This window comes from Lotus japonicus, chromosome 1, assembly GCF_012489685.1.
Source record: "Lotus japonicus ecotype B-129 chromosome 1, LjGifu_v1.2".
In the NCBI taxonomy this organism is placed as follows: Eukaryota; Viridiplantae; Streptophyta; class Magnoliopsida; order Fabales; family Fabaceae; genus Lotus; species Lotus japonicus.
In genome coordinates, this window is record NC_080041.1 from 84,840,882 (window position 1) to 84,861,651 (window position 20,770).

Here is a 20,770-nt window from a genome sequence, read left to right on the forward strand (position 1 = left end):
TGTGCCCCTCCGCCTAGAAGCCTGCCAGGAGCCGCTCCTTGTCCCTGCCTCACTGCACCGGCGATCACTCCCCGCCCTCGTCGGCCCCGGGCGTCACAGGCCCACCAACTTCCGCTTGGTTCGTCCCCGAACCACACCGTACTGGGAGAGGTCGGCTCTGATACCATTTGTAACATCCTGATCTGACGACTGGTCTCACGGTAACAACACGAGTCTTTTCAGCGCGTTTTGTCCTCACTCGCACGCTTCCCGGGAAAACTTCCCAGGAGGTCACCCATCATAATATTGCTCCAAGGCTAGCACACTTAACCATGGAGTTCTTATGAGTTTGGCTCCCGAAAAGAAGTTGCAACTTGTTGTCATGAGTAGTACCAATCAAATCTCTTATGCCCTCCTCAACTGTATAGTCCACCCCTATACAGTCTCGGAATACCTCTTGTTTAGGTGTGAGATCGGTTCATTCATGTGCCCCTCCGCCTAGAAGCCTGCCAGGAGCCGCTCCTTGTCCGTGCCTCACTGCACCGGCGATCACTCCCCGCCCTCCTCGGCCCCGGGCGTCACAGAGGCTATCCCTCACCCGCTTAGTAATGACATGTTATGTCATGAAGTTTTTTTCTTTTTTTTTGAAATGGGTTATGTCATGAAGTTAATAAGTGTGTATTTTTGGATTCTAGTTAAGTACAATGTGGATTTTTATTTCAATGGACAGTGTTATTATTTGATGCTTTTTTTTACTCAGTGCAAATAAATGTTAGCACTCACTTCGACTTAAAATGTGAATGAAACTCTTCTTATAAATTGTCATACAACCTCAATTGATATCATTCAGTTTTAGTTTTCAATTGCATGCTAATGTAGTTTCACGGTTGCTAACCATTCAATTAGTTATATTTAGGTTGACTTATAAAACAATGGGTTTATGAGAAAAATTAAATAAATCAAAAGATGGACTAAATGTATCACCCTAGAGTCTATGGCAATATTAATTAATTTTAAGATACAGATTCATCATACTGACTTGAAGTTTTAGAGAAAATGTACTCTCGATTCTTCTTTCTGCAGTATTGAGTACATGCATGTTTGGAATACAATTATCAATTATGAGAAGTAGCTTCTGGGGTTTCAGAATTGATTCTGAAAAGAAAGCAATTGATCCAAACATGCTATAAGTTTGTGAATTTACTTGTCTGCAAGAGTTTCTATACATGTTTAGTCTTCAGTGGGGAATGATCCCTGTGGAGGTAGCAGGGCTGCAAAGCCAACAACTTTACTTGGAGAGGGATGTGTTTGGTTTGGCCAGGCCATGACATGCAGCTGAATCATCTCATATTGGTCTATTGCTGAAGTGAGGCTGTCCTTAATCTCAGCATGGTCACAACAATGTACAAGACCAGAAGAGCACACACTAGTTGGCATTGTGCTCTTCCCTTCCAACCGAGAAATCACAAGAAGGAATCCATTTGCAGATGCTTCTTCATGGAGTTCTCTTAACCCGGCACGATCCGCTGATGAATCTGTCATCACTGAAGAGATGCACATAAAGCCCTGCACTTTGAAACCAAACTTTGATAGTATTAACTCTAGACAGATTTAAACATGTTGTACAAAGAACTACTATAGTAGAACATATAAAGACCTCATCAGTTCTTTTGATTTCCATTCCAAATCGCACTTCGCTGGATTGAGGGATCAATTCTATTGGAATTTCTGCTACTCCAGGTAGAAACCACAACCTTATACCATGCATTATTTGGGGGGTATAATTATGGATTTGCTGCCTGCACCTTCGTGTTTCCTTTGTTGGGAAATCAGTCTTCTCCTGTGTAGTTGCATCATGTGGAGTTGAAATTGACTGGTTAGTTTATCATACAAGTTAAAGCAAGGTGGTTCCTTGAGATTTTTCCATCACTATGCATGTTTGAAAATCCTTCTAGAATTGACTTCAAACCCTAAATCAGTTTTGGAATGAAGCTTATGTGATTATGTGAGCAGCTTCGGGTACCAGAATTGATTTTAAGTAAAGAGAAATTGATCAAAACATGCACCAATGAATCTGAGGAGAAAGTGTATTACCATGGATGGAATTTGTTCTGTTTGGATATTGACAAAAACTAGAGGGACCCCAGAAGAAATTGCTGCACTAAACCAAGCCATGCACCTAGCAGTTGTAGTATTGATGCAGTGCTCACTAGCTAGTGGCATAAACAGGATGGAGGTCACCACTGAACAGCATTGGTCAGGTAGATATGTGCCTACTTTCATCTTCCAGTCATATTTTATCCCAGTTCTGCTGAATCCCCTTCCTTGCATGTTTACTGCTCTTCTGCTCATTTCTGCAAAACTTGAAACAAAACACGGCTTAGTGCATGATTGTAAATCCTTCGAAAATTGATTTTAAAGGCAGAATCAATTCTGTGAGTAGATTCTGAAGAAATATAAACTGATCTAAACATTGTAGAATATTTACAACATTTGCTGTTTCATGCTAATATCTTTCAGAATCAATTCTCCCTCATATAATTTATATCTATTAGCTTCTTTCGGAAGCACTTCTCTCAATGTGGAAACTTAAACATACACTTAATTGCTGATACTGCTCTAAGCCGCATGAAATTCTTTTGTCAATGAATTAAGTACACGAATGTTTGAAATTTGGTATAAAGTAATCTATGTGGCTTCACCGTTTATCAAACAACATGTTTGAAAACTCTTTGAAAGTCACAGTGAAAGCCAAAATCACGGTGGACAAATTTGCTTCTATGCACCATGATTTTAGCTGCACCTGTACCGTGGTTTTTGAATGAGTTTCCAAATATGCAGTTAGTTAATGACAATGCATGTCTTGAGACAGTTTGATATTTAGAAAGAGCATAATAGCAAATTTCATCACTTGACAACGATTAAAACTTTCTTCTACAATAACAAGATTGTGTAGTGTGTACCCTGCAGTTCAGTGCACTGCTTTAATGTGAGGTCCTCTAAATCTGCAACATGTCTGTGATCTGTTGCAGCTTGAATGGTATACTTCCTTTTGAGTAAAGAGCCTTTCTCTTGCACAATACGTGTCTGAAGTATCAGAGAAGTATCACCCCTTCTAACCTTTATCCATATAAACTCCACCTTAGGATTAATCTTGCCAAGCTGAGAACTAAACTCTGAACTGGTCTTAACTGGCGAAAAGGAATCACCAGCATCAGCATCATCGCGTTCGGAGAATCCTTCAATGATGTCTCCTGGTAACGGCATGCTCTCACCCCACTCATCAAACACCTCTTGCTTCACTTGTTTCACACAGACATTCTTCTGAAGATGATCAGAAGCAGCAGCCATTTCTCCTAGCAGAGATGAAAGTAGATTTAACTCAAGTTAACTCTGCAAAATGAACAGATGAACATTTCTAGGAGGCAATTGTTTTAATTTTTGTTTCTTTTGTTTGGTACTTATCTGAATATGCGTTCAGCATGTTCTCTTCCAATGCATAAGACACATCCCAAAATGCCAAGCCATGGCCGGCTACACATTATTCATGTTACTGGTGCTTGCTCCGGTGCCCCAACATTCAGACGAGTGTACCATACACTAGTGATGTGGGCCAATAATATTAATACATCTGTTAGGGCTGTCCACTACAGCCCGGCCCGAACCGGACCCGAAAAAACCGAGGCCTTTTTTGGCCAAACGGGCGGTTCGGGCCGGAAACCGGGTTGCTCGGGTGAAAAAAACCGGGTGTTATTGGGTTAATTCGGTCGAGTTCGGTTTGGAGCCCAGACCGACCGAACCGACCGAACCTGATATATATAAAAAAAAAAATCCAATAACAGGCCCAACTCGAGTGAATGAAAGGCCCAAACTAAACCTAATCTAATCTGGCCTCTCTCTAACACTCTCCAGTTCTCAAACCCTAGCTTCTTCAACTCACTGCTGCTTCTTCTTCTCCCTGCTTCTCCTCTGCGCCGCCACCACCCTTCTCCTCTGCGCCGCTACCACTTCGACATCTCCATCTCTTCTCTTCTCACTCAAGCCCTAAAGCCACCTTTTTTCATCCCTCTCCTCTCACTCAAAACCTAGAGCCGCCGCCAAAACCACAACACCATTGGCATTCAATATCGCTTCTCTTCTCATCATGCTCCGCCGCCACCGATTCGAAGAGCCCCTCCACCACCACGGTTGTTCTCTCCGTCACGAGCAACAACCACAGAAGAGGCTGATGAAGATGGATTCACGCCGGCTTGGGATTTGAGGCATGCAAGAAGATTGTATTTCTGTTGACACTTTTCTTCTTTGTTTTATGTATTGCTGTGAATGGATCTGTAATTTTGATATTGATCTACTTTTTCTGGGATCTTTTATTTGTATTTATGGATCTGTTTGTTCCAGTTCGTCTTTCTTTCTTTTTTTTTTTGATTGTTTTTTGGATTCAAAATCCGTGCGAATCCGACCGGCAAACCGCCACCCGACGAAACCCAACCCGAACAACCCGTAACTGGTGAACGGACGGTGGCGGGTCTGGTGGTGTTGCGTTTTTGAACCGACCAAAACCGGGGGTTTGGCCCGAAACCGACCGAACCCGCCCGTTGGACAGGCCTAACATCTGTGTTGACATGGATAAGTAAGTGGTGATTGAATATTAATTTTAAACAATCATGTATTGACCCTCGTATTTTTTAGTTTTGTATATACAACCCACATATTTTTTATTTAGTTTTTAATCAAGCACTTCACTCTCTTCTTATCTCCTTCTTCATCCTAGAATAAACAGAGCATGCCCAAATTAGGTTATCACCCCCGTTTCCAACCACCGCACCACCACCCTTCTTCTTCTTGATTGGGTCGCAAATCTTCCAACATCGTCCAGACTCCAGATCTGAACCGTGGTTCACCAAGCTTCGAATCAGCCTCCACAACCAGCACAAACCCAGAACCAAACTCAGAACTGAGAGATCGGTAGATCGAGAGAGACATCGAGGGAGGAGAAAGAGGGCTTCAGACGGTGATAAAGTTTTGAACAAAACAATGATAAAGTTTCGATCTTGTATGTTTCAATTTGGAACAAAACCTCTTAAGAACAAATCTTCAACTTTTCTGGGTTTCATTCAATTTGTGGGTTTTCCAATTTTGGGGCAATTTGTTGGTTTCTTGAGGTAGATTCTCACTTGCAATTCGTTGGGGCAAATTGTCTTGGAGCAATTTGTGGGTTTTACAATGACTCAACAAAGGTCTGTTGTCATTATAATTTTTGCTGTACACATAAAGGAATGGCTTGCGAGGCTGCTATATATATATATATATATATATATATATATGACAATGGTGGTGCAGCATTACAGATTTGGATAATTGTTGCAAAGGAGGGTGGGGCTAATATTGGATTTCCCTTTGTTCCTGGAAACTATGATACTTCAATTCTCCTCTTTCTTTCCCAGATTTTGATCATTTTGTAAATGTTGTTATCTTTTCGGGCTGATACATAAATTATACGTAAATAGAAAAGTATTTTGTCGTATATACATAATTGTTACGTATGTTGCATTTTTTTTTAAAAGTACAGGTGTTAAATAATTAGTGGTACAACTCATTCCTGTAACATGCCCATAAAAAAATTGCTTGTACCATAGTAAACGCCCATGTTACTGACTGCAAATTCTTTTTGATGATGTTTTTTTTAAACTAATATTGTGTCTCATCCGGAATTATCTCGGATAATTCTGTAAAACTTGTTTACACCGTTAGTATACTTATTAAACTCTTTTATAAATTAAAAATTAAGCACGGATGACACAATACGACAAAAATTATGGTTTTAGTAAAAAAAGTACCGAAACCCCTCTACTTAAACTGATTTGAGAGAAAAAACTATAATTCATTTCAGGTAAATTGTTGATTTTTTTTATAAAACTTCAAGTAAAGAAGTGAGTGTAATCTCAACACATTTATGTTAATCACATTGATCCATCTAAAGTAGGATTATTTAGTCTTTAGAGTGTTAGAAAATACCTTATTGCCTAATGTTAAAAAAAAGAAGAGGATTTTTTTTTTTGAAAATGATTCATTCAATTAAGAAGAAACGAAAGTCATAGAAGCCATTACATCAGATTGGACCAAGCCAATAAGTTGTTGAGGAACCTCCTCAATCCAAACAACCTCACCCAAATTAAAAGACAACTTAGCTACAGCATCAGCCACAATATTGCCTGAACGGCGAACAAACATGAAATAAAAAACATCAAAATAAAACACTAAAAAACAACCGTCACGAATAATAGAATCCAGAATAGAGCAACCCCCGCCACGCTTCCAAGCTTGACAAAGAACCAAGCATTGAACAATTTTGAGAACAATTTTGAGAACTCATTTGATTGTCTTTTGCTTTCAAAAAAAAATGGATGAGTAAAACCCCTAATTACAAACCCTGATCACATTACACCATAGTACTTGATACTTTTCAGGAATAAGTTTGAGGTACTAATTCATAATAATTAGAGGTAAATGAATAAATAAAGAGATCAGATATTTAAACTCATAATTAACTGTAACAAAAAAAACTCATAATTAACTGCTTTTTATCTCCATGATCAAAATTTCATAAAGGGCCAACTAAAGAAAATACAAGAACGAAAGTAAATTACCAGTCACTATGAAAAATTTCAATGTTACAAAAGAATTTGCCATATTCACATTATGTACACTTTTGAAGTCTTACTTACATGTAAACAATAAAGAATCTGAGAACTAAAAACTACTATATACAACCCTTCAAAAAAATGAAAAAATAGAAGAAAAAAAACTACTATATACACCAAGCCACCACCACAAGCTATACACAGTTATACACAAAATAAAAGTGAATAATTACAATGAACTAGGTTAGTCTCTCCCTTCTCCATGACAATTAACACACTACTGCTGCTCCATGATGTTCTGCAATACGCTTGGGACAAGTCCATTACAAGCATCAAGGATTTCTTTTTGGAGTTTCCTAATTTCCGCTCTAGTCCTTTCCCTTGTCGCCGGATTATTTGCTTTCGCTTGCACTCCCAGCACTGTGATCTGCTTCATAAGACTTTTCACCTGTGTGTGCATAACACCATGTCAATACATTCATTCATATGAAACCAACATTCACTATAAATCACACATGATGTTCATAAATAGTTTAAAGTCCATGTTTTGCTCAAGTGCATGTTTGGTTTCATGATTTGCGCATAATTCAATGGACCTTTACCCAAAAGCTCGAGACTCGTAGCTTCTGACCAAAAGTGAGTCTATAGCATTGAAACATGCCTATGAATCAAAAAGAGAAATTGCAGCACACAAACCTTTCTGTAAGGCCATCGTTCTAATCCATCTCTCCTGCAAATTTTCTTCAGCACAGTGGGGCATAAGTTCACATGTTTTGATGCCTGTTCAATTGGAAGATGAAAGTAATCGCTCAGATCATTCAATGTCATCCTTGCTGCTCTCTCCCTCTGCCCCCAATACAATAGAATCACAAGTTAGAAATTTTGTCACAAAAAAAGAAGAGTTAATTGAATTTTAAAGATAGAAGAAACTAGGTGTATATATAATCTACCTGTACTGCGAGGTCTCGTTTCGAAGTCGAAGTGGATGCATTGCCGCCCTCTTGCTCCATGTTATCATCTTCAGATTCATCTATAACCATAATAATTAGAAGATTAAATAAAAATATCATCCTAATAAGACTCCATGATCAATGATGTTGTTATGTAAGATAACATAACACAGAAATGAAGACTAACCTGAATCAATTAGATCATCTTTTAGTTCTTCAACCCAATCCATTCCACTGCAGATGGTCTCATAATAGGCAGATAGGGGATCTTGCAACATCAAGGAGCCTTCTGTATTACGCTCCTCGCAGTAATCCACCAGAAATTGCTTGATTTCTTGGATGGTTCTCCCGACAAACCTGATTATAATCCCCCACACCCCAAAAAAGTAAGATTTACAAATACAGAGAAAAGATAAAGAAGGTTTAATGTTAATACAAAAGCAATTACCAAAAAGAAATCAAAGCAGAAAGAACTTACTCAATCTTTTGATATTCAGAGGTGGAAGTAGCATCCCAATTAATATTCTGATGGTGAACTGCGTGAATAATCATCCCTAGCCTTCCATGAATCTCAAGCTTTTCAAAGAAAAGACCTATATTATACAAATAAACATCAAATGTTAAAAGATACTATTACCAAAAACAACTAAGTTGGGAAATGCTAAAAGTTACTATACAAAACCAAATAACTTGAAGTTAACCCCCACTAACAATATAGCATTGCTGAATGCTGATCATGGTTTTAAATCAATGTTAGCAACCGTGATTTCGGCCGCGACAGCCATGTTTTTTTTTTCAAAACTTACCATTGGTGTGAAGGATTACTCTGAGAACTTCACAGCAATTGCAAAAGAATGGTGCTTTTGTGGGAGGCCAGTAGTCTCGATAAACACCTAGTTTGAGACTCTGTGTCACTCCCTGATCATTCCCATTTGGAGACTGCTGACTCTGTTCCCCAATATGCAGTGTTGATGAAACTTCTTGTTGGAAGTTCCCTGCAACAACCCCTCCTTGTTGTTGTTGTTGTTCTTGTCCTCCAATGGAAAAATTGCTCTGCGAAAATTGATCTTGCATCAATGGATTCATTGGATAGGAAAAGGGATAACTAGTACTAGTGCTACCCTGTCCCTGTTGAAGTTGAAATCCACTGTTGGTGAAATCTTGTTGTTGAGGCAGAGAAGGCAGGGCAGAGTAACTAGCACTGACTCCTCCATTGTTTATATAATCTTGTTGTTGAGGCAGAGGAGAGTAACTAGCACTGAATCCTCCATTGGTGAAATCTTGTTGTTGGGGCAGAGGAGGCAGAGCAGAATAACTAGTACTGATTCCATTGTTGAAATTTTGTTGTTGGGGCAGAGGACAGTAACTGGAAATGCCACCATTGTTGTTGTTGATATTGTTATCGTTGATGTTGGATAAATCGTCCAGTGTGGGATTGGTGACATTGAAATAGCTTGGACTGAAAGGAACTTCGTATGGGTCATGAAACGGAACACCAAAGCCGATATTGATATCAGTATAGTTGTAATTATTGTTATGATCATCCATTGTGTGTTAACTGAGATGGGAGATAATGTGGTGGTGGTGGCGGCGGTGATGGTGATGGTGATGGTGGTGGTGATGGCAGTAGCGGCGCTGTAGACGCCGCTACTGAGTGGGGAACTTTCAGATTCGGACACAAGTTCGTTGGTTGTTGATGGGGATAGACACATGAAGTGTGAAATGGTTTGTGGGAAGAGGAAGTGTTATATAAGGGAGAAAGAGGCGCGAGAGGCAGTTAACGACCGTTGGAAATGAGATGAGTCGGTTCAGTTGTTTTTTGAACTTGTTCGTTGGGTTTCAACTCTTCACCGTACAGCTACAACTTTTCAAATTACTTTTCAGATTAATTTTCTTAATTTCTTGGAAAATAACTATAAATTTGAAATATTTGATAAAATGATAAATATAAAGGAGCAGAAGGAGTAATATCATAGATTCCTAATTTCAAAAAAAAAAAAATCAGAGATTCCTCTTCTTTTTTAATATACAAAAGCTTGGCCTCAAAGCTAGGACAACTATAGAGCATCAAGGGTTGACTTGAAATTCATATAAGTCTAAGTAAATAAGGAATGAAACCCACAAAATAAAGATTTTAGTACATTCATATAAATTATTACTAGTAAAAAAAATTGTTGAACAAAGTACATTGCTAGTGCATGTTTGCACCACAATTTCATCCAACTTTTTTTTAATAAGCCAAGGAATTGTATTCAAATTTAGCACAAGGGGTGCTAAACTCAAATACAAGAGAGTTTAAGAAAGTAGCAGCAAATATTGATGCCAAAAAGAGAAACATAACGTCATTGTATTTAAAAATTAGCGCCACAAGCAGAGACCCTGCCCTGAACGTCGCAAACAAGTACACTGAGAGTAGTTCCTGTTTCAACCTCCTTCCATTGAGAGTGGGATTCTCCTCCTCGCGGAAGGTTCTATACACATTTAAGATAAGTTTCCCTTGGCTAGCTGGGGTTGTTTATCCTCTAAATAGTAGTTTTTCTTATTACCTTTGTTTATACTCTAGACACCACCTTGCACTCTTTTTCTCTCTCCCGTCTTCTCTGAAATCCTCCCCTATTTTTTTTTCATTTGCTTTCCTTCTTTCAATTTTGAATACCTTTTTTTCATAATTCTTTATTTTAACTTTTCAGTTAAACTCATACCATAATCCACCTCTTTAAAGTCTGTAATTAATGTAGCTAAGCAGCTTGTTCTATGATTGAATTTCCTTACAACAACTCCCTTAGAGATGGTGAGTCCTTGAATATAAGGACATCAAAGTTAAGCAAAATATTTGACGATGCATAATTTTGGTATCAAGTCTATCGTTTTCCCTCTATCTACTTGATGTACTGTCTTGGGTGATAATAGTTGGTCGGTGGAGGTCACTGTTAATTGGATTCTTCAAGAGCACAAAGACTACGACAGGTGTCTTGCTAGGAGGCTTTCGTCGTGCCTTGGAGCCTTGTGTCCGGCAAGGTGGAAGGCGCCTCTAGTTGGCACGTTCAAGCTTAACACAGATGGTTTCTTTGACCCGGTTTAGTTGAGAATGAGGATGACATGCCTCATCAGAGATGCTTCCGGTGAGTGGATAACGAACTTTTATGCTGACTAAAGTGGGGGTGACCCTCTCAAAACAGAACTTTGTGCTTTGTAGTGTGGCCTTGGCATTTTGTGGAATGATAATATTCGACATGCTATCTGTGAGGTGGATTGTTTGGAAATTGTTGAAGCTTTAGCATATGACAGGTCTTCCTTCCATGAGTTAGCTTCTGAGTTCTTTGATCTTCAGTTTCTCTTGGACCGTGAGTCCGTGACTAGAGCATTGGTCTCGTGCACATCTCTAGAGATGCAAATGAAGCAGCGGATTGCCTTGCTATGATTGAAGCTAGATCTCAGTGTTCCCTTAGTTGTCTTGAGACCCCATCTTAGCTAAGGATGTGTTGGCCTCGTAGTTTTTCGTTATTTTAAAAAGTGGACTCACGTGGAAAATGCGGTTGACCCGTACCCGTTTCCTATGTGGATTCCGTCGTGAGATGTTAAACGCAAAAGGGGTTCAGATGACACTCATTGAAAATGAAAGCATCCGCACTATCGTCACTGCAGCAGCTCACCTTCAAATCCCTCAATCTCCACCGCACTCTCACTCGCACCTCTAATCTCCCCTTTCTCTCCACCACCAACCGCCGAATCCACTCTTCCTCCTCCCCTCCTCCGATCATGTCCGCCGCCGCCGCAACATCAGAACGCGCCCGTGCACCACCCGCCATTCCAATCCCCTCTCCTCCTCTCACCAAGGCAAGTCCTCCTTCTCCTCCCCCCTCCCTCATACCTCTCCCTCCTTAACTCACTGCTTCCTTCCCTTCCCCTTTCAGTTCAAGATCGCCCTCTGTCAACTCTCCGTCTCCGCCGATAAGGACCGCAACATCGCCCACGCTCGCTCCGCCATTCACCACGCCGCCGCAAACGGCGCCAAGCTCGTCGTTCTACCCGTCAGTTACCTACTTCCTTCTTCCCTTCTTCTGCTTCTTCTGCATCTTACCAGTATTGTGTTGCAGGAAATTTGGAACAGTCCTTATTCCAATGACAGTTTCCCAATCTACGCTGAGGATATTGATGCCGGTCACGATGCTTCTCCTTCAACTGCCATGCTCTCTGAACTCTCCCGTCTCTTGAAGGTCACCATCGTTGGTGGTTCTATCCCTGAACGCTCTGGAGATCGCTTGTACAACACTTGCTGTGTGTTTGGAACTGATGGAAACCTAAAAGCCAAGCACCGCAAGGTACATAATTCAATTTCTCATCATCGTTAGAATCTAGTTTTAATACTTGCTTCACGATTGAGCTGAATTTGCGTTGTGAGTGATGCTTTATTGTGTAATTTCTGACATTCTCTGGTGTGTGTATACAGATACATCTTTTTGACATTGATATCCCTGGGAAGATTACTTTTATTGAATCCAAAACTCTTAGTGCTGGGGAGACTCCAACTATTGTGGACACAGGTCTAATATGTTATCCTTCACCTTTCTGATTCCATTATGATTGAATCTTTTATTCTGCTGTTACGTTTTGCATCGCGTGAATCAGAAATGTATATTCAAACTACAGAGCTGATATACTAATATTAAATGGCTGCAGAGAAGGGATGAGGAAAGCAAATGAAAGTTGTTATTATGGTTATCGGGTTGGATTAACCTATTGGATTGGATGTTTACCTTCTTAACCTCTTCCATAGCTCATCTTGATGGCAGCTGATCTTATCTTATGCTTTATTGCTGATTCTATGTTCCTATGAGGGGTTTATTTTTGAAAACCTTGTTTCTCTGTAAACCTTGTATCTCTGTAGATTTCATAATCATGTTCAGACTTCAAGTTTTTATTTTATGTAGTTATGGCTTCTCATGTTTGTGGGTTTAGGTGTATGTATAATGTATAGGAAGAAAAGTATGTAAAGAAATCACAAGAATCAAGATTAATACAGCAAGGGAGGATAAGTCTAGAGCTAGTTGTGTTTCAGCATTCAGCCTAGTTTTATCTTCATTTTCTTGATAAATTGAGGGGAAAATAAAGCATCCTTGTAAAGGCTTCCGACTGGATTATTCTTTATTGATAGAATAAAATATCTTTTCTGATTACCATGTGTCAGTGGTCTAATTTTTCATTCTCCCAACAATTATTTAACTTGCGGTGGGTTTTTCCTTGTTAGAGTAAACAACTTGTAATAATGAAATGATTCATGCAGAGGTTGGGCGCATTGGCATAGGGATCTGTTATGACATTCGATTTCCAGAACTAGCAATGATATATGCAGCACGAGGTTTGTCTTTTCCATTAACTTGCTTGTAAGCAAATAATCTTGTTCTACTTGTAATTGGTTGCGATTGGAATGATTTGTTTCCAACTCTGTTGTTCCATCAGCATGAATTAGTAACAATTTTGATTGCTTGGGGGTGGATAGAATAGGAGAAATTGGTCCAGGTACTTTGGGGAACTATGCCTTAGTGTATTTCTTATTTCAGAAATGTGGTGTGAGAAACTTCAAATCATTATTCCTTTGAAATTGTAAGGTTTAGTCTTTTAAGGTATAGAAGAAGCATAAGGGAAAACAAAGAATTAAGTTGTATTGATATAATATCTTGGGTGTGGTCTTACAAAAGACAAAACATTTACCCTTATTTATAGAATACTCCTAATTCTAGTCAAATACTAAAACTAATTAAGACTCCTAATTCTAAATAAATAAGGAATCCTGATTAGAAGTGGACCAGCACTCTGACTGCATTTGAAACCCTAAAATCAGATAACATGAGAAGTGGACCAAAACTCGCAGCGGCGCCATATGGCAGGTTACCGCTGATATCGGGGTGGAAGCCCAAAAACATAGTACCTGGAAAATCGAGATAACAAGACTCATCCAGAATCCTGATTGCTTGCTAAGAAGAGAATGACATTACTATGAGTAGAGTTCCAAACTTTGGGGAACTTAGCAGCAGAATAGTGATGGACATGTCACGAAGGATGTCATCGCTCTAATACCATAGTAAATCTTTAAGGTATTCAAGAAAGAAAAAGGAATGCAAAAAAAAAAAAATTGTATCCAAATAATATATTGGGTGTGGTCTTATAAAATACAAAACACTTACCCTTATGTATACTGATGATAGACTCCTAATTCTAGTCAAATAGGGAAACTAGCAAAGGTTCTTGATCTTAATTAAATAAGGAAACAAATCAATATGAATAAAAAAATAAAGAAACCAATCTTAAAAAATAGCCTAATTTACCTTAAATTACTCTAAGATCGTATGACCAAGGGTAAGTGTTTTGTCAATATTCCTAATTACCTTACATTTTAATCCTTGGTATGATGTGTCATTTCTTTTAGGGTTATCTGTCAATATTCCCTCTTATTTGTATAGGCTGTGTAACATCTAAGCATAGCTTGACATTAGTTGTCCACTTGTGTTGATTTATAAAACATGCATGGCACTGCTCTAATTATTTTTCTAGTTCTTAAAGCCTTTGGGGAATTCACAGTATTTAGATCTTGACTTCAGGTGCTCACTTGCTTTTGTATCCTGGGGCATTTAACATGACAACTGGACCATTGCATTGGGAGTTATTGCAGAGGGCAAGGTAGAAATAAATACAATTTAGTGGGCATTTGAGAACCTTAAAAAAATGTCTTTTGACTTTGTGTTACTTCCATTTCTTTCTTCTGAGTCTTCCTATTGTTTCTGTAATTTTTCTTAAGTATTATATCTACACTCAACTTCTAATATGTCTTTTGCTTTTTCACATGCAGGGCTATGGATAACCAGGTAATGACCCCTTTGTCGTTTGGAACGTCCGTGGATTTTTGTTGCATATACATATTTTAATGTTGCACAAGTCTAGATAAGATTAGGAATGAAAGCATTAGAGATAACTTGGAGTAGTACTTATCGAAGAAAAGATGGTAGATTCTTGTTTAGGTATTCAGGCCATGTATGGAGAAAATCTAAAGAAACTCCACTCACACTCGGAGGGTTTGACAAACTGGAGGGTAGTCCAATAATCAGAACTCGAAGTAGAGAGAAAATAATGAGGCCAAACCATTAAGAAGGGTTAGGAAATAAAGGGTCTGTCGTTTAACGTGATTAATGATAGGACACTGACATTATTTGATTGTAGCTTGTAGGCAACCCCGCCAACTGAAAAAACACTTTAGTTATTGTGGCTGTATTCTATACAATTTTACTGTTAAAGCATATCAAATCTGAAATTTATCTAATAATTTTTATCTTTATACTTGGTGGAATTGTCGATGGATGAACCCAATAATGATCTTAAAACAGTAACTTTATATTGGGACATATTTGCAATCGGAATAAGAAAACAATCATTAAAAAAAATCTAAAAAGCCAAAACCCCCAGAGGAATTTAGCATATTGTAGGATAGGTTGTGAAAGCATGTGCTACTTTACATTGTTAATTTGATCTTGCCATTTGGATTGATTACCCTCAGATAAGCAATAAAAGTTGGGAAGACTCCACGACCCCTCTCAAAAGTATAGGCTGAAATGGGGGTTGAGATAAAGGTTTTGTCTTTATAAGTTTAGAGTTGAATTGTTGGGATGAAGCTGTTGATTGTGTGATTAAAGCAGGTTTATAGTAAGGGGCTTCTGTGTGTATCATAGCCATATTTTGTTGTTGATCCATGGCATGAAGATTTGATATATACATATGATATTGTGAATTACAAATTATTAAGCTATGAGGAGACTAGTTAATGCTTAAGAAATTCATTACTGATAGATATATGTGGCAACATGTTCACCCGCTCGGGATACTGAATCTGGTTATGTAGCTTGGGGTCACTCAACTCTTGTTGGACCAGTAAGTGGATCTTTCCTTGGGTAGAGCCATCTAAATTTGTTGATTATTCTGAGTTTTAATCACGAATGGAAGGGGAGATATCTTTAATTGTCAGCAAAGCTTACGAAGCTAACTTTTGCATCTTACTGTGGAACATATCAATGTGGCAGTTTGGAGAAGTTATGGCTACTACAGAACATGAGGAAGCAACCATCATAGCTGAAATTGATTATTCAATATTGGAGCAGAGAAGGTTTTTTTTTCTTCACTCGAAAATTGTGTCTTGCACATGTTTAATTTAACCTATGATTGCCAGTCGTAATCACTTTGAACTATTTGGTGCTGCAATTGCTCAGGACAAGTGTCCCAGTGACAAAGCAAAGAAGAGGTGATCTTTATCAATTGGTGGATCTTCAGAGGCTGAATTCCTCCTAGAGGGAGCAGGACTTATTATATTTGAGACACCTTCAGTACCTTGTGTGCAGCATGGATGTTGGATGTTGTATTATAACTGATATAGACCCAAACCCTGAAGGGAAGAAAGAAATAAATGAATGCGTATTCTCTTGGATAGTTTGTTCTGTTGTTAATTGCTATCATATGTACTCATTTCTCAGATGTGGATGAAATGGATCACCAAAGAAGGTTCATTCACTACTAGAGTGTCATTGACAAGCACCACAATTCACAATGTGAAAACGGAGGGACAAATAAGAAAAAAAAGGATCTACAACCTTAGCTGTTTAAAATAAACTGTAGCGGTTTTTATGAATCCACCTTAACATCGGTTAAGCCTCAGCCTCTACCAAATAAACTTTGGTTGGTTGTGTCCTCCCACTATAATACAAATAGGTTATAGGACCATAACCCTTACTTAGACCATGTACTGCAATGCATACAGTTCTTTTATGACTGCAGGGGTGATTCAGTCAGTTTCTACAATAACAACATGCATGCGGTGCACGTGACAATTAATAAGTGAGAAGCTGAAAGGAGAAAAAAAAATATGAATAATGTGAAAAAAAAAATTAATTACAAAAAAGGGGTGAAAAAAATCATATTTATAGGAATGGTGTGTTTCAGGCCAGCTTGGAGCCCGCGTGGCAACCATTGTAGGATACGCTACACATCACACGTATCCATGCATAGCATTCGCCCCACCTTAAACGAATCCCATGCACCCATCAATCGGTCAGAGATTCCCTTCATTCCCAAGGAGAATCTCTGAATCATGTCAGCTCAAGTCAAGGCACGCAATCGATGCGTTTGGGACTAGGCGAAGTCAAGTCAAGGCACGCATGGAACCAGGCGAAGTCAAGGCACGTCTGTCACGGCTGCCAGGCGACAGGGGGACAGGGAGACAGGAGCAGGCATACGCGTGGACCTAGACGTATGCATGATACGCTTGGCCTTAAACGCATGTTAAACCATTTCTGGCGGTTTAAACCCCTATAAAAGGACCGCCAGAAGTAAATTCGCCCCAACACCTTCATTCCACTCTCCTTCTTCTCCAAACCTACCTAATTTTACTTCAATTCTTCTCCAAACTTTCATAAATTCACTTCACTTATTCTCCATTCCCATTCCTTCTTAGTTTCTTCCATAGTTGCAAAGTTGTTAATCCCATTACAAGCCTCTGTAAAATTTCAATGGTAGAGGAATTGGCGATCAATCCTGGGCCCACAAACACTAGTTTGTTGTATCTTATTGGGGAAGGAGCACACATTTCAGATAAAGTCTGGAATGGACAAACAAATAAAATTCTCAAAGTTCGACGATCACGTGATTCACGAGTTGTGCATGAGAGACTCATACGTAGCGTTCCCGAGGCAATCAGAGGTCACCTTGAAGCTGTGGGTTTTTACCACTGTGCGCTAGTCTCAGATGTTTATCCAGACCCTCCCTTGATTTCAGCGTTCATTGAAAGGTGGCGTCCCGAGACGCACACTTTTCACCTCCCGTTTGGAGAATGCACCATAACTCTTGAAGATATTGCAGTTCAGTTGGGCTTGAAGATTGATGGTGACGTTGTCACAGGTCCCACCTCTTGTAATTGGCCTGTCATCGCTGAAGAATGTTTAGGAAAGAGACCACCAGCAGAAGCTATTAGAGGAGGTGCGTTGAAAATGAAGTGGATAAATGAGAATTTTAACAATGTGCAAGACTTCATTGACAATCCTCAGGATTTGGCATGTTTTGCACGGGCATACATCATGCGCATACTTGGAGGTTTTCTCTTACCTGACCATAGCGGGTCGCATGTTCCTCTGAGATATCTTCCTCTTTTGAGGAATTTTGAGGAAGCTGGAAAATATAGTTGGGGTTCTGCGGTACTTGCCCATCTATATAAGGAAATGTGTAATGCAAGCAAAATCTCACGTGTGGAGATCGGTGGTTGTGTACAACTCATCCAATTCTGGGTCTGGACGAGATTTCCTGATGTTGGCCCCCTCAAAGAACTCAACGTTATCAAAGAAGGTTGCCCTCTTGGAGCCAGGTATGCAACCAATTGTTACTTCAAATTTGAATAGTTGTTACTTGGAATTTGAATAGTGGATCATCCTAACTTATACCAACCGAACTTATTTTTATTATATAGGTGGAGAGAAGATGCTGACTGGATAAAGTATCAGTTGTCGTACTGGAGGCATTACCTTGACACACTTAAAACTGAACAAGTGAGTACCTGCCATTAAAGATATATGACTACGATATTATATTTGTCCAAGTCTAAACTCTTCCTTCTTGTTGATGTAGTTTGTGTGGATGCCTTATCCACATAGTCTCCTGCAGCAACTATCTCCAATATGTCGGGACAACATGCATTTGTGGAGATGTGTTGCACCCATGATATCATTTTTTATTGTTGAATGGCATCAGCCTGATCGGGTGATGCAACAATTTGGATTTCAGCAACATGTTCCTAACAAACCTCTCCAAGACGATAAGGTACATGACATGTCACTGTCGGGAAAACATGATTGGGATTGGGTTGATAAGTTGGCACCTTTTATTGTAGCTTGGGAAAACAAACATCACCAATTGGTTGAAGGCCCTAGTTTAATAAGGCTTGCACAAGGCAGTGATCAATACATGAGGTGGTATTCACAACACTCTCGTCGCTGGCTAACACGTAAAGGAGCAGCATTGGGTCAATTGGTAATGTTATGCTTACCTATTGAATTTATGTTAATCTATACATTTTTTTAATATAATTTATGCTTAATGCTTACCCTACCCTACATTTTATTTTGTTCTAATTGTAGGCTGCGAATATCCATCACATATGGTATGGGCTGCCGCTGATTGGACAAGGGAGGTACACAATTGACAACCTTCAGAAGCGGGCCATGCATTGCCTTGCGTTATGCGAGGAGATGGGGCGGATCACTATTCCCCCGCTTGAAGCGCCGCCAATGGAGCCTGTTCAGATCCCTGAGGTAGCACAAAATTTTCACCCAAAGCTCGGAAGGCAAGAAGGAAAGGATTTCTCCCGGCGGGAAAAACAAAAAGAAAAAGCTAAACCAGTTATAATTGATGTACCCCAACAGCTGCCTTCCGGGCAATTTTGGTTGGCTCCCACCCATACTGGTGATTCCTACACATCATACCACTATAGTGGTGATGGGTCTTCTTATCAGGGACATGGTAATACTTCAGGATTTCAGCAACAGGAGGCATTATTCGCATTTCAGCAACCTTACCAACAAGAGCAACATTACAGTGGTAGTGGGTCCCGTGAGTTTGAACAGTATTATCAACCTGCGCCAGTTTCAGAGTCACAGCCTTACCACGGTTCAGCGCCGCAGGTTCAACAAGATGGACCCCAGCTTGACACGTGGTTCACCCCAGATGGCCAGTCTATACCCTCCTCATGGGGGACCCCACCTAGCCCCCAGCGTGGATGGGGGGCCTTACATGATTTGCTAGGTGCTTCACCGGAGATGCAGCATGCCCATCCACCAGATTCTGAGATTCGTGCTACACAGGCAGCCTTTGACTTCGATTTGAACCAAGCATCCCTCACAGGCTACAATATGTCGGGTTATGATCCTTCCATGAACCAAGACCAAAGTTGATTGTGTTTTTTTTTTGTATTTCCAATTAAGCTTTCTGGTTTTTTTTTCTAATAAAATGTTTGTTGTTTTAAGGTTGTATGGCATCATCGTTTAGTTATGTGGTTTGCAATTAAAAAAAAAGTGTTCCCCCGTTTAGTTATGTGGTTATGGCATCATCGTTTTTTTTTTTCTAATAAAATGTTTCCTTCTTATACAACTTTATTATACATCATGGGTTGTACAGTCAAAGATAATACATCAACTACATCAAGGTAAAAAAGTTCATCTTTGAAGTGCATTATTTCGCCGGCTCGGTTGAGACTCTGTCAGGTCCATCTCATTTCTGATTCGAGTTAACCTTGGGCGGCCTCTAACACGTACCATGGTGGGGTCTGGAACAAGTCGAGGGCCATCACCTGCTGGAGGAATGTTCAAGTCATTTCCAAGGGCCCACCACTCAGCTTTATACGCATCCCTTACAGTCTCCAACTTATACACAGGGTCAACAAAATCATAATAGTTAATGGACTGTCGAGCGCATGCCGCAATCATGTGATCACATGGATACTTGAAGGCTTGGAAACGTCCACACTCGCATGTTCGCTCGTCTAGGCGAACACTCCACCTATAACCATTACGATGCGTACGCTGGTTAAATCCTTCCTCGACCTCAAACCTTGTTCGCTTCATGTTATACGTGCGCACCATATGAGCACTTGCCTTTTCATGATTTTTGGCTAATGCGACCATGACCTTGTGGCAGTATACCTGGCGGGCCTGCAGTTGATCTCTTGCAGCAATGCCTCTTTGAACAAATTAATCTACAAGACGGGCATATGTGCATTTGACAAGTGCAGTGATCGGCATGTTCCTAGCACCCTTGAACACTTTATTAACAGACTCTGCAAGGTTGGTTGTCATGTGGCCGAATCTACCACCATCGATGTCACAGGCGAGGCTCCATTTCTCCCTACTGATTCCATCAATCCATGCCTGGATAGCAGGGCTAGTCTGTCGAAACTTGGCCAACATCCGTTCAAAAAGGTACAAACATGGCTCGTAACCTGCACAAGTGACAAATGTTAGTCTTTTTGTTTATAAAAATAAAACTCATTGAGTTCAAACAAATACCCATCATAACTAGCTCTTGTTTAAGCTTTGCATTCTTAAACCTATGGTTGAAGTTGCTAGCAATGTGGCGGATGCAATACACATGATGCGCATTTGGAGGCTGCCACCCATT

General features: G+C 39.7%; 5 protein-coding genes across 6 annotated transcripts; 2 read left to right on the top strand and 3 right to left on the bottom strand.

Annotated features, from left to right (window-relative positions):
• Positions 1–970: 970 nt before the first annotated feature.
• LOC130732146 (uncharacterized) lies at positions 971–3,384 on the bottom strand. Its single transcript, XM_057584258.1, has 4 exons — positions 2,943–3,384; positions 2,074–2,333; positions 1,637–1,819; positions 971–1,545 (listed from the first exon to the last, which is right to left on the bottom strand). Exons 1-4 carry the CDS (start codon positions 3,328–3,330, stop codon positions 1,210–1,212), a joined length of 1,167 nt encoding a protein of 388 aa, XP_057440241.1. The 5' UTR covers positions 3,331–3,384; the 3' UTR covers positions 971–1,209.
• Positions 3,385–6,586: 3,202 nt separating this feature from the next.
• Positions 6,587–9,260, bottom strand: LOC130725126 (uncharacterized). The gene is made up of 6 exons (XM_057576382.1): positions 8,377–9,260; positions 8,049–8,163; positions 7,758–7,927; positions 7,571–7,650; positions 7,317–7,466; positions 6,587–7,068 (listed from the first exon to the last, which is right to left on the bottom strand). The coding sequence occupies exons 1-6, from the start codon at positions 9,116–9,118 to the stop codon at positions 6,898–6,900; spliced, it is 1,428 nt and encodes a 475-aa protein (XP_057432365.1). The 5' UTR covers positions 9,119–9,260; the 3' UTR covers positions 6,587–6,897.
• A 1,894-nt stretch (positions 9,261–11,154) lies between these two features.
• Positions 11,155–16,042, top strand: LOC130725135 (omega-amidase, chloroplastic). 2 transcript variants are annotated; one of them, XM_057576390.1, is made up of 10 exons: positions 11,155–11,407; positions 11,485–11,601; positions 11,668–11,892; positions 12,021–12,114; positions 12,855–12,929; positions 14,170–14,248; positions 14,418–14,433; positions 15,410–15,490; positions 15,640–15,722; positions 15,826–16,042. In XM_057576390.1, the coding sequence occupies exons 1-10, from the start codon at positions 11,186–11,188 to the stop codon at positions 15,902–15,904; spliced, it is 1,071 nt and encodes a 356-aa protein (XP_057432373.1). In that variant the 5' UTR covers positions 11,155–11,185; the 3' UTR covers positions 15,905–16,042. The 2 variants fall into 2 exon arrangements, with proteins under 2 accessions (XP_057432373.1, XP_057432379.1); XM_057576396.1 differs by lacking the exon at positions 15,410–15,490.
• Positions 16,043–16,169: 127 nt separating this feature from the next.
• Positions 16,170–19,686, top strand: LOC130725119 (serine/threonine-protein phosphatase 7 long form homolog). Its single transcript, XM_057576373.1, has 4 exons — positions 16,170–17,966; positions 18,069–18,147; positions 18,227–18,628; positions 18,736–19,686. The coding sequence occupies exons 1-4, from the start codon at positions 17,119–17,121 to the stop codon at positions 19,546–19,548; spliced, it is 2,142 nt and encodes a 713-aa protein (XP_057432356.1). The 5' UTR covers positions 16,170–17,118; the 3' UTR covers positions 19,549–19,686.
• A 123-nt stretch (positions 19,687–19,809) lies between these two features.
• LOC130749440 (uncharacterized) lies at positions 19,810–20,277 on the bottom strand. The gene has a single exon (XM_057602797.1). The coding sequence runs from the start codon at positions 20,275–20,277 to the stop codon at positions 19,810–19,812; it is 468 nt and encodes a 155-aa protein (XP_057458780.1).
• Between the last annotated feature and the right edge of the window lie 493 nt (positions 20,278–20,770).